The sequence below is a fragment of the Odocoileus virginianus genome, chromosome 11 (assembly GCF_023699985.2).
Source record: "Odocoileus virginianus isolate 20LAN1187 ecotype Illinois chromosome 11, Ovbor_1.2, whole genome shotgun sequence".
Classification (NCBI taxonomy): Eukaryota; Metazoa; Chordata; class Mammalia; order Artiodactyla; family Cervidae; genus Odocoileus; species Odocoileus virginianus.
In genome coordinates, this window is record NC_069684.1 from 12,274,388 (window position 1) to 12,288,829 (window position 14,442).

General features: G+C 36.9%; 1 protein-coding gene and 1 pseudogene across 1 annotated transcript in view; one reads left to right on the plus strand and one right to left on the minus strand.

Moving 5' to 3' along the window:
• PLA2G4A (phospholipase A2 group IVA) overlaps window positions 1-14,442 on the minus strand; it is a 163,083-nt gene that overhangs the window by 81,142 nt on the left and 67,499 nt on the right. Inside the window, exons 4-5 of the mRNA XM_070473935.1 lie at window positions 7,537-7,685; window positions 6,636-6,749 (exon numbers count right to left, since the gene is read on the minus strand). Of these exons, the coding sequence (XP_070330036.1) occupies window positions 6,636-6,749; window positions 7,537-7,685 (263 nt within the window). The remainder of the gene's footprint in view (window positions 1-6,635; window positions 6,750-7,536; window positions 7,686-14,442) is intronic.
• LOC110140706 (nuclear nucleic acid-binding protein C1D pseudogene) lies at window positions 74-6,409 on the plus strand (annotated as a pseudogene).

The window sequence follows — 14,442 nt, forward strand, 5'->3', positions numbered from 1 at the left end:
TCAGTGACCCAACCATATCCTTCCTTTAAGAGCAAGCGGCCACCATTGACCCACAAGGGTCCACTGTGACCACATGCCCGTCCTCACTTCCGGCCACCCTCCCTACGCCTCTGTGCTCCAGCCACGCTCTTCTCTCGCTGTTCTCAACAAGTCAGGCAAACCTCCGCTTCAAGACCCTCCCACTCCGAGCGCCTTCTGCCTTCGGATATCATCACAGATGCTGTTCTCAGTCACACTTTGGAACTGCATCTGCAACCCTCTTCACAGACATACGCCTACTCCCCTCCTCCTTCCTTGATTTATTTAGCTCTCTATCCAACATAGGTGTCCTTTACTTATTCATCTTACTAGGGATTGGGTTAGGCAAAAAGTTCATTCGGGTTTTCTGTATGCTGTTAGGGGACTAACCTAAACAAACTTTTTGACCAATTCAATAGAATATGAGTTCCAGGAGGGGAAGGGATACCTGTTTGTTTGTGTATTGCTGAATAGGTAATGCCTAAAGACTATGCACACAGTAGGTGCTCAATGTATAAATGGATGAATAATTCTCCTTATAATTCTCATTTTATACATTGTCTCCATGATTTATTTGGTACTTGCAATTACAATTCATAAATCCTGAACTCTAGTTACTGATGTGCTGAAGTGTGTTTAGGGATGAAACAGGCTGTTGTCTGCAGTCTACTTTATTTTTTAATCATAAATTTATTTTTTAATTGAAGGATAATTGCTTTACAGAATTGTGTTGGTTTCTGCCAAACATCAACATGAATCAGCAATAGGTATACATATGTCCCATCCCTCTTGACCTGTAGTTTGTTTTCAAATGTATCAAGATGGAGAATTTAGTGGATGCTCGCAGTGGTTAGGACACCATAGTTTCACTGCCGAGAGGCTGGGTTTGATTCCCAGTCAGGGAACTAAGATTTCATGAGCCTTATTATGGTCACTATATATATATATACATATATATATATACACACACACACACACACACACACATATATATATATGTATATATATATACACACATACATACATAAGTATGTATCAAGATGGTTTGATGGATGGACAGATAGAAAGATATGTGAAAAGCAAAAAGAATAAAATGTTAATTGTAGAATCTAGGTAGCATATTTATGGGTGTCCAATGTAAAAACATTTCAACACTGTATATGCTTAAATTTAAAAATAATAATACCTTTGAAAGGCCTTTTTTGACTATATAAACTCCATTGCCCACCAACTGTTCTCTATCACACCCCTCTATTTTATTTTCCCCATAGTATTTATCACTGGCTTATATTATGTTGATTATTCTTTTGTTTCTTGGTACCTATTTACTTTCCCCATCAACATGCAAGCTCCCCGGGAACCATCATCTACCATGTCATCTGCTGTCTGCCCACCACTTAGAATATCCCTGGAACACAATCAGAATTGAATAAATAAATCAATGAATAGGTGTGTCATGAGACTGCTTATTCTATTACTTATCAGCTTATCATAATGTTTACTCCTTCTCCAAACAGACTATTAGTTCCTTGAAAATGAAACTTTTGATAGCTTTCCTGATATGAAACAAAGTTTTAGGTACACTGTAAAGACTCAGATTCTCATATTAAAAAATAAGCTATGGCTAGGTCAATACTTCAAAGATGCATAAAAAAGATTTTTTAAATTATTACATTATCATTTTCATTAGATATCATTACATTATCATTAGATTTTAATTATTACATTATCATTTTCCATATCTGTGAAGGGGAAGCATTGAAAATTTCTGGGTAAAAACAGTCAAGTGACAAGCAAGACATTCTTTCTAGTGCATAGAAATTCATGAATTAAAAGTATCTAGAAATAAGTTAATGGAGGGACTTTCCCTGGTGGTCCAGTGGTTGAGACTCAGCGCTCCCAGTGCAGCAGGTGCAGGTTCCAGCCCTGGACTGGGAAGATCCCATATGCCTCAGAGCAACTAAGCTTATGTGCCACAAGTACTGAGGCCGTGCTACAGAGCCCATGCTCTCAGAGCCCGCGCTCAGCAACAAGAGAAGCCCCCACAATGAGAAGCCTGCACATCAGAATTACAGACTAGCACCTGCTCGCTGTAACTAGAGAAAAGCTAGCTGGCAACAATGAAGACCCAGTGCTGCCAAAAATTAAGAAATAATTTTTTATAAATAAATTAATTAAAAAAAAAGAACTCTCATTCAGATTGAAACTACAAAGGACTCTGGAGAATGGTGTAATGAAAAAAACAAGTTGCTTGGCCAACTGTTTTTTCAAGCACGGTAAAGAAAATACTTATATAAGCTACTCAAAATTCAAGAATGCAGAAAGTCTTTTTCAGAGCCCGGCAATCACACACCTGAGCATAGGAAATGACAGGAAAGGTGATGCATGTTTTCCTACAGTTTCCTCTCTTAAAATCAATCTTTGAGTCACAGACTGAAAAGCAGAAAAAACCGTTCCATTTTGGAAAGGCCAGTCATGCTTACAAAGTCCTCAACAAGGGTCTGTTGAGAACTGACCTTAGTAACATGCGTAGGTAATGTTAACCTTTAACCATCTCTAACTCTCTACTCACTGCCTACCAGCACGTACCTGCCAAGCTGTGTAACTTGTCATGCCTCAGCTTGCTTTCTTCTTTCAAGACTCCACGCCTTGGCAGTTTCTACTAGAAACCAGAATGCTCATAACTGCTTCTCTGCCTACTGAAATCCAGCTTTTTACAAACATACATATTGCTTAATAGGCACACACACGCATGCATGAGCCACTGAGTACTATATGTATGGATGGCTAATCTGTGCGAATATTATATGTATTTCTGTAATCAGTTATTGTTATATATTTTATATATGGGCTTCCCACGTGGTGCGAGTGGTAAAGAATCTGCCTGACAATGCAGGAGATGAAAGAAATGTGGGTTTGATCCCTGGGTTGGGTAGATCCCCTGGAGTAGGAAATGGCACCCCACTCCAGTATTCTTGCCTGGAAAATTCCATGGGCAGAGGAGCCTGACAGGCTGCAGTCCATGGGGCCTCAAAGAGTTGGACACGACTGAGCACATTTTATATGTACTGTTATATACTTAACGTATAAACCAATATATGACCATATTTCATACAAAATTATATACATATAAGTAATAATTATATCATTATATTTAAATATAATATGCATTACAATCTATTCTATATATTATATATAAATTATATAGATAAATAGAACTAACTCATTTAATCATAGTGATTCTCCTGTGAGATATTATCTCCACTTTGTATGCTCAGTCAGTCATGTCCAACTCTTTGAGACCTCATGGACTGCAGCCCACCATGCTCCTCTGTGAACCGAATTTTCCAGGCAAGAATACTGGAGTGGGGTGCCATTTCCTTCTCCAGGGATCTCTATTTCACAGATGAGTAAATTGGCATTCAGAGAAGCTAAGTGATTTTGCCAGGATGAAACAGATGGTAAGAAACAAAGGTGGGATTTAAACACCAAACAACCTGGCTTCAAATGACAAGGTGTTAACAGCTATGTTCACCGTTTGACCTGCTCAAAATCACCTACTGATATGGATCCACACCTGGCCTCCTCGCATAACACCATCTTTCTTTATTCTGTCTTCCCGCTGCACTCTGTATATACCTCACTGATGCTTAATCTCGCTGTGTGGTGGTTTCTTTTCATCACATGTATCTCCCTGTATCCATTTGCTTTCCCAACCTCTACCTCACCTCTGCCCCAGATGAAGATAATTGAGGGAAGAGCCTCCTATATCTTATTCTTCTTTAGATGCCTTGAACACAACACAATGATGGGTAGACACCAGTAAACACTTGAAAGAGTGAAATATGAATGAAATAACTTTAAAATGTGGCCAGTGTATCTCTTGGCACTGGACAGAAAATATATAGAAGACATGCTTCCTGGAGCAGCTAAGGGGATCAGTGGGGAGTGTGTGACTGTAGTGTTCATAACGCACCAGGGTTCCTCTGATTACATGAACTGGTCAAGTAGTCCTCAGGGCTTAAGTCAGTTCTTAAGCATGCATGACCACTATTCTAAATTCCTGGCCTACAGGATTTTAGTTTGAAGAGGTTAAGAGATTCAGTCCCAATGAACAACATGTAATTATCATGGAGGTTCAGGAAGAAAGAGATAATTCAAGATGGTAACTGTTAGGAAAGGAGGTAAGATTACGGCATATGTACATTTGAGGGAGAGGAGAGAGATTTGGAAAGTCATTTGAAGGGACAAAAACACTGAGCTGCACCCAACAAGAATAAATTAATGCAGTGACAAGCTTTCTGAATCTTGGTTTACCAGTTGCTTACATTTCTTATTGCAAAATACTAGTTTCTTGTAAAAGTAAGTTTCCTGTAAAAAGAATCTAATGTTTTCTCAGTGTAAATAATTTTTTTAGAGTCTTATTATTCTTTAAAAAATTATTGAAATCTCAGAAATGCAGCACACCTAAGAAAAAAAGAAAGGAAGGAAGAGAAGGATTTCCAAACATTAAACTCCAACTTTCCAGATTAACTAGATTTTATCTGACATAAGGTTGAAAAATAGCTTCCTTCCCCAAGTGATGATATTAATACAAGAAGTTGGAAATCCTCGACTGGAAGATAATCCTCATCTGACCATACTGACACCCTGATCTTGGACTTCCAGCCTCCATAACGTTGATCGTAATGCAGGTGAAGGAATGAATGAAGACTATCCAGTAGAAATTCATGAATATTTATCAGCATGTGAGAATTCCATTGGTGCTGTGGATGAAATGCTGAAGACCATGATGTCTGTTTCTAGAAATGAGTTGTTGCAGAAGTTGGACCCACTTGAACAGGCAAAAGTGGATTTAGTTTCTGCTTACACATTAAATTCAATGTTTTGGGTTTATTTGGCAACTCAATCCCAAGGAACATCCAGTAAAGCAGGAATTGGGGAGAATCAGAGTATACATGAACAGAGTCAAGGAAATAACAGACAAGAAAAAGGCTGGCAAGCTGGACAGGGGTGCGGCTTCAAGATTTGTAAAAAATGCCCTCTGGGAACCAAAACCTAAAAATGCATCCAAAGTTGCCAATAAAGGAAAAAGGAAAAATTAACCTTTCAGTTTTGATGTACACATATTTTAAAAGTACATAATTTTTATTGTTTTCCACAAAATGGATGATGATTATGTGGCACTGTAAGGTTTAAATGTATTCCTTATTGAATTCATGTATAAAAGTTGCATTTGAAATTCGTAATGGTAAAAACTTTTCCCCCCAGAAAGATTGTTATCTTTGTTGGTTTTCCTATAGAACACTATGAGGTTTTTAACATTGTAGTGTGTATATATATATATTAATGTTTTATTTTATATGGGAGTATAGCTGATTAATAACATGATAGTTTCAGATGGACACGGAAAGGACTCAGCCCTCCATTATACATGAATTGATTCTCCCCCAAACTCCTCTCCCATCCAGGGTGCCACATAACATTGAACGGAGTTCCATTTGCTCTATAGTAGGTCCTTGTTGATTATGCATTTTATATTTATGCATACATTTACAGCAGTGTATACATGTAATCCCAAGCAACATTGTAGTATATTTTATATACATATTTTACTGTCTCTTGACCAGACTCTTATTTGCTTAGGTCAGTCTTTCAAGTGCCATTTTATAAGCAACTATTAAGTTTAAATTAAATGTTCCTTGTAAACATTTGTCTATTTCGATGAATAATGATTTTATGACATATGCTGAAGTTATAAATACATCTGTTCTCACTATATGATATTAAGAAAGAGTGAAATGACTTAAATGTCCATTTTTTCTCTGTAGTTATTTCATTATGCTTTCATGATTTTGGGAATTACTGCTTTCTGTGGTATTTGAAGTATGAAATTAAGACTTTAAGATTATTCTTTAATTCTTGGAACTTTGCCACTATGTCCCATTTAAAGTAAAATAAATTCTCATTAACTTTAGATGGGAAATGAGGTTGTATATTGATGGCTGAATTTTGACATAATAGCTATACCCTATCAAAGCTATTAATGTATGGCTGACCTGTTTTTAATTTTTCTCTTTTGAGTAAATGTTTCCTTGAAATTAGGAAGATCGGTTTTAGAAGTCCTTAGAAGTGAAGGAATTCATGAGTTTTTGTTCTTTGTGCATCGTGCCGATAGTTAACTTGGCCTCAATTTTTTCAGATTTTTTTTAATATTTATGAGGGTATAACAAGTATGTACAAGTATTTTGGAACAACTTTGTATGTTATATAATGCCACTTAATCAGAGGAGAAATCTGAAGGAGAGTACATTGTATTTATATTCTGATTTGTTTTTCTATAATATTTGTTACTGAGAATTCTAAATATTAAAACTTTTTAAATGTCTAAGCCCAAGAATTTTAATTATATACCTTTAATGCTTTCAGTCTTTGAATTCACATCATTATGTATAGGAATGCCAAATACAGTAAAGTACTTGTACTTTAATTTTTGAAAAAAAGTTGTTAAAATTTTCTGTGTGATTAATTCCCCATAAGTAACCTTGAATAAATGGATTTCTTGATTTATGATAGCAAAAAAAAAAAAAGAAAAATAATTCTGTTGTGTTGCTTACTTGATTGAAAATAAAAGGAACCTGTTTCTTCTCTCCCACTTTCATAGAAGATATGGGAAACGTTGTTGTCCCAAGAGTTTCATCCATAACATAATTGGCGTCCATTAATGTGATCTGTAGAGAGTAAAAAATAGAACACAGGTATCAAATTTTTCTGGGATCCTTGGAAATTGTATCTAAAATCTCCACCACACTTTAAAAAAAGTGAAATTTTTCAAGTAGTATTTAATAGTCATTTGAAATCCTAAATATTCTACTAGTAATAATACTTTGTCTTTTCTTTGTGAGTTTCTAACATAAATCATTCACTTTTTCACTTTTGTGATTGACCTATTCATTATCATAGTTTGAAAAATGAAATTTCTCCCCTCTCAGAGGAAATGCTATTTTGGAATATGAGAAAGAAGTTAAGGTAGAAAACTCTTGCAACTGTTGGAAAAGATCTATGTGAACTTATTTTAAAGCTAAGTATTTCAAATTTAAGCTAATAAAATTAACTTATTTTGACGTCCTAATCAATTGGCAATATTTTATCCTTTGTACTTGGATCCCCCCTTTTAAAACAGAAAGAATGTTTTCTCCAAAGTGCAATTGACTGGCATGGTTTAGTCACTAAATCATGTCTGACTCTTGTGACCCCATGGACTGTAGCAAAGTACATGGTGAGGATTGAAGACTCTAGCCCCACCTAACTCCTGCATTTGGACACTCACATAGCTTGATGTGTGGCAGCTAGAAGCTCATCTACCATATACTGCACAGATGGACTCCAACTATCTAACCGAGAAGAATGAAGGCAGTGAGAGGAAAAATTTGATGCTTTCAGGCTCAACTTGAAGATAACCCCCGCAATGACTCACTTGACCCCTGTTGACCCACTATCCCCCAGTGACTCACTTACCTCTAAAACATTTTCCTGATTAGGATCCAAAATAAATTCAAAGGTCTCATTCCACACAGGGTTTATGTCATTATTGAAGTGTCTTGTTCTCTTCCTGCTGTCAGGGGTTGAAGAGATGAAAAGTTCCACATAGGGGTCTGGAGTGTCAACTGTAGACAGTAAACACAAGTGAGAAGGAAGCAAAAATGTGATTAAATTCTCTTTTTTTATCGACATGTGTTATCAGGTTATTTTCAATGAATCTACAATTACATATTTGAAATGACTGAGACCAAATAATACATAATGGAAGAACACTGTAGATTATATACTTTCTACATATTACACCCAGGGACTTCCTAACAGTCCTTTGTGAGGGAATCATTTATTAGGCGATCTATTCAGAATTCCTCTGACTGTCTAGAGGCCGTGGTCATTGCAATCAACATCTCAGTCCAACTACAGACAATGATAACAATCTCTTTTAGCTAACCACAACATAACCTCCACCACAGGACTACATGGTGACAAGATTATGAGCTCAGGATCATCATGATTGTTTATATTAGAAAAATTACCCAAATATGTTATTTGCCAAACCAAATAATGAAAGCCAGTGTGACATAAATACTGTTTATAGTTATAAGGATGCCTTGGATGGTTGCACAGGTTGTACACTGAAAAACTCTAAGGGGAAGCATTTACAATAGTAGTCAATACATATTTCTGTATTTATTATAGCGGTACTCAATCAGATGGGAGTGAGTGTATCAAGGAAGTGACAGCTTTTTCTGTTGCGTGTAAAGACCCACTGAGTCAGGACATGATATGGGTATCATTTTAAACTGAGAGAAATAACTGCAATGAACTGTTCAAATTTCCTCCCTCTCTATATGTATATTTTTAATAGCAAGGCAACTGACCCTGTGTGTGGAAATACTGATCATTCTCTCTTTAGTGGCTCCTCTGAATCTTATACTACTGCACTTTTCCTACAAGAGTGTGAACAACTTGAGGTTAGGAACTCCTCTTTGTATCTTCAGAATCTAACAACTATCACAATATTTAAGGTCTCCTAACCTAAGGACTTGACTTTTCTCTTTAACACATCCTCTCCTGTGTGGCCATTATAACTCATAACCATGAAAACCAGACACTGAGTGATGACTGACAGGATATCTGCTGAGCACTTCACATGCATGAATCTCATTCTAATCTCACAAAACAGCACTATAAAGTACTTTTAGTGTTGAGGCGACAAGAAATGAGAAATGTTAATATCACACAGCTAGTGAGTGTCAGAGCAAGACAGGACTGCAACGGCCATTTTCTCAATGACATCACGCTCCTAAGTGCTAAAGATGTGATCATAACGGGTGGCTTGCCAAGGAAAGAGGAGCTAGAAAGGAGTTTTGGAGAGGAAGGGAGACAGGAGGAAGGGAAGAGAGGGAGAGTGGAAACAGAGAGAGGGTAAGGGCGGGAAGTGAGAGAGAGAGGTGCAGAAGTTCACCAAAAAAAGATGCAAAAATTGAAAACAAAGGAAAAGCAAAAACAATAGTTCTTAAATAACTTGTTTTCAAAGAATAATTTTTTGAATAATTTTTAAAATAATTTTTTAAAATATACTTTGTCCTTTTACAATAGTTATGGTCAAATAATGTAATTGATGCCCATCACAGTTCTTCTCTGTGGTCATCAGACTTTTTAAGTGAACCTTTTTTTTTTTTTTTTTTACTGTTAAGTTAGAAGACCTACAAATGAAGAATAAGCCTTTGGGATTGTCATTTAGTTAATTTTTCCACTTGGATTTTATGCATCATTGGTCAAGAGCAGCTGAGTCTTAAAACTGAGAATATAAGATAAATGCCTAGGGTTTTGATTAAATACACAGAACTTTGACCTTCATTCCATAAGACCCATAATCAGATCTATAGTGAGACTGGGGATCTGCATTTTTAAACAATTACTCAGTTGATCTGAGGAAGTCATGTCTGTTCACACTTTTGATATCTTTATTTTAGAGAGAAGGAAATAGCTAGTTATTTTCATTGAATTTATGTATTTCTTCATATTGAGATATAACTGATATATAACATTGTGTAAGGTACACAATGTATTGGTTTAAAACATTTATATATAGCAATTTCTAACTTGATGCTTTTCTCTCTCGACAGATCAACAGTAGACAAATTAGAAAACAGGAGATTAGACAGGAAGGATGGCAAGAGAAAATGGGCCAAAGAAGAGAAGGACATGCTACAAGGGGACTCAACCCACTCCTCAGCCAAGAGATGACCGTTCCTTTTCCTTAGCTGTGTTTCTGCCGTGTCACCAGTGCTCAGGGTTGCAAACCACAAATAAAACTACATATTTAGAATAGCAAGTAGAGGACTTCCCTAGTGGTCCAGTGGTTGAAAATCCACCTACCAATGCAGGGAATACTGGTTTGATCGCTGGTCTGTGAAGATTCTACATGCCGTGGGAGAAATAAGTCCATGAACCACAACTACAAAGCCTGTGTTCTAGAGCCCAGGTGTCACAACTAAGGAGTCTGAGAGCCACAGCTATTGAAGCCCCTGACCCTGGAGCCTGTGCTCCATGACAAGAGAAGCGTCTGCAATGAGAATTCCATGCACTGCAATCAGACTACAACTAGAGAAAAGCCCACAGCTGCAAAGAAGACCCAAAGCAGCCAAAAATAACTAAATAAAATTACTAGAATAGCATGAGGTGGAAGATTATAAAGAAAAATACCTTTCCTTTTCTGAGTAGAAGTACATACTTTTAAAGAGAATATGCACTGGCACTTCACATTAAATGTACAAAAATGTAGCCCTTCCTCATCCCATAAGTTTAGTTTTTTATGGGACTAAAACTCTTCCTCCCTCCACCCCTGAAATATTAGAAATGAAGAAGGAAATGGCAACCCACTCCAGTATTCTTGCCTGGGAAATCTCATGGACAGAGGAGTCTGGCGGGCTACAGTCCCTGGGGTCGTAAAGACTCAGACCCAACTTAGTGACTTAACAACAAGAAGAAAATATTGGAAAACAAAAAACCAAGCAAAAGCTAGTCTTGAAAACAAAAAATATGCCAGGAAGGGGAAGTAAACATGGTAAACATCATTCATTCATTCAACAAATATTTGGGTGCCTACTGAACCCCAGGGACTGCCCATCAAGAAGCGGTTTGAGGGAGCCAACCATGAAAGTGCAGATTTGAAACATGGAAGTGAGTCAAATGCTAATTTGACTAATTTTAGAGGCAAGGAAGACAAGCAGATACACTAAACTAGTGACTAGTAACTCAGTCACCCAGGTTGTTACACATACATAATGTTAAATCGTAGGTGGAGAAATGGCCTTATGCGCTTTGATCTTTATTTGAATCTTTGAAAAAAGAGGAGGGACAGTTTTTCTCCAGTCAAACAAGAAAGAGAAAGTAGAAAGCGAAGTTCTTTGTGAGGCACTAGATAGGCGCAGGAAGCAGCAAATTGAAGCGGCATGAATCAACTAGTGATATTACCATCTTCTCATTTTGGACTCTCATTGGGTCATATGCTTTTCCAGATTCTAACTCTTGCAAAATAATTAAGAAAATACCATACAACATGATGCCAGCCCTGTGTTTATATATCAGAACATCAACAGATTTTTTTTAATCTTTTGGCCATGCCACATGGCATGAGGAATTTAGTTCCCCAGTCAGGAAGTGACCCATGCCCCTTGCATTGGCAGTGCAGTTTTAACCACTGGACAACCAGGAAAGTCCAACAGACATTTTTTTTAAAAAGAAAAAAATTGAAATCGAGTGCAAATTTGTCATTTTAGATTCTTATTTTTACTTTTGAATACAGTCAATACTCTAAAAGTTTTTGTCAAGACTGGTGGTTTTTCTAGTTTTGCTTCATTAATAAGACACATCAAAGAGGAGACATCAAAGGCTGCTAGACAGTGGAAAACCACTGACAGCTGCAAACCGTGATACTGAAATCTGCATCATTGCTTATCTTTGCAAGTTAAGAAACAGCTGTAGCGGTGGTGGACAACACAGGATGAAAGGAAGTTTTAAGAAGCTATTTTAAAATTGGGTTAAGAGAATCACATATCTCAGCTCACTTAAAAAAAAAATCTATAATCTTCATTGGCAGGAGGCTTTGAAAGGGGACATCAGTCCATTTTTGGCAGCAAAACTTAGCTATACTTTATAGAGTAATTCCTAGAAACGCATTAAGGGGAGAAGAAAGTGAAACACGTGAAAAAAAACCTTATTTCACGCCTTTGTGAATTAATGCCTATCGGATTAACAGGGTGTTGAGTCACTGATTCAGCTTCACCTTGATTAGCTCCAATGAAATGGGTGGTAAAGATGCAATGTGTGGGCACAGACTTTCTTACATCGTATCCTTTTGTTTGAATCGTGACTAACAAAAATGTTGGGGATGTGAGATACAGATCTTTTTTTTTCGCTCCCATAAAGATGACATGAAATTACATGCATCAGAAATAACTTCAGAATTCCCGGGTTGTAAAACTTCTCATAAACTTCAGTAGTTAAAGGAGTGCCCGCCTAAATTCATAACAAGGCCATCTGTCATTTCAGCTTTGTCTGAGTCATATATTATATGATTCATCCCAGGAGCTGGTGGCAGCTTCCACACTCCAAGTTTGATTTTAAATATGCTCCATTTGCTTCTCATACCCACCTTGCTCAGCAGCACCTTAAACCCTTTGCTTCAAATAACGAGGGTCCATGTGCTGTGCTTAGTCGCTCAGTCGTGTCCGACTCTTTGCAGCCCGTGGACTGTAGTCCACCAGGCTCCCCTGTTTGTGGGATTTCCCAGGCAAGAATACTGGATTTGATTGCCATGCCCTCTTCCATGGGATCTTCCTGATTTAGGGATCAAATCCGACTCTCCAGAGTCTCCTGCATTGTAGGTGGATTCTTTACTTCTGAGACACTGGTGAAGCCCAAAGATGCCCCATAATGTTACAATTAATGTGATATATGCAGCAAAACAAACAAACAAAAAAACCAAGGGAAAAGTCCCCCCCAAATCTACAGCAAAATATCCCATTCTGGGGACTTCTCTGGTGGTCCAGTGGTTAAGAATTCACTTTTCAATGCAGAGGACTCAGGTTGGATATCTGGCCAGGGAACTAAGATCCTACATGCCTCTGAGCAACTAAGCTCATGAGCTGCAATTACCGAGCCTACATGCCACATCTGAGAGTCTGTGCACCACAACGAAAGATCCTGCATGATGCAACAAAAGGGCCAAGTGCTGCATCTAAGACCCAACGCAGCCAAATACACAGAATCAAGAACAGTATGTACTCCTGTACCGATCAGTCTAGCTTACTCTGCTCACCATTAAGTTTGTGAGATTCATCCATATTGACATGTGTAGAATAACACATTCATTAATTATTAATGTAAACTGTTTTACTGTTTGAGCATTTCATAAAATATTTATCCATTCCACCGTTAGTGGACATTGGATTGTTTCTACTTTGGGCTATTACTAATGGTGCTGCTACGAACATTCTTGGACGTGACATTTGGTGCACACATTTTTATGTTTCTGATGTGAAATTCCTAAGAATTCAATTACTTAGATGTGGAATTATTATGTCTTTGTACATCCTGATATTAATACTCACATGGCAGAAATCATACTCAATATTTAATATTGTCAGTTTTGCAATTTTAAACATCTGGTGGATATGTAACAATATCTCACTATAGATTAAATTCACACATCTTGCATGACTGTCTGAGGTTGAATAATTCTTTATGTGTTTCTTTTGGTCTGTTGGATATGTTCTTGAGTAAAAGACATACTCAAAATTTTGTCCAAAAAACTTGGCATTATTTATTAGAAATGCTGCCTTTAACCCTAATACTACATATAAACATTTCATTAATCAAGTGGTTGTATAAGTGTGTATGGACTTACAGACTGTCTACTGTATTCATTTAAGCTTGTAGCAACTTCAATTAGTGTTATTACAGTTTATAATAAATAATAGCTTTATAATAAATTATTATAATTATTGTATTTTATAGTAAATTATTATACTGTAAATTATTATTATTATTTTATTTCAGCACTTAAAAAATGTCTTTCTGTTACCTAATGGCTTCTATCTGGTCTGTTGAGGGATTTACTTTCAGTTCTTTGCTTTTCTCTTGTTCAGTCGCTCAGTCGTGTCTGACTCTTCGCGACCCCATGGACTGCAGCACGCCAGGCTTCCCTGTCCTTCACCATCTCCCAGAGTTTCTTCAAACTCATGTCCATTGAGTCATGATACCATCTAACCATCTTATCCGCTGTCGCCCCTTTCTCCTCCTGCTGTCAATCTTTTCCAACATCAGGGTCTTTTCCAATGAGTCAGCTCTTGCTATTCTGAATATATCTTTCCCCCTCTGGATGCTTTTAGGATGTTTTTTCTTTGCCTTTAGTTTTCAACAGTTTTAATGCAATATGCATAATATCTGATTTTTTTGTATTTACCCTTGAGTTCATAACAGCCTTTTTATCAGTGACAGAAAATTCTCAGCCATTATATCTTCAAACATTATTTCTGCCCCATTCTCTTTCTCTTCCCCAGAGATTTTTAAATCATACCCCAGATATTCATTATACTTTAATCTATATTTTATTTCACATTTTGTTCTCTGTATTTTAGTCTGGATACTTTCTACTGGCCTATTCAGTTTACTAATTCTCTTTTCAACTGCCTTCAAACTATGGCAAACCCATCTACTGAACTTCAATTTTCATTTAGTGTGTTTTGAGTTTCAAATTTTCCATTTGCTTCTTTTCTATGCATCTGGATCCCTGGTAGAATTCTCCATCTATTTTCTTGAACATCTATTTTCTTGAACATATTAATCTTGGTTAAAGTTCATACCCAGTACTCA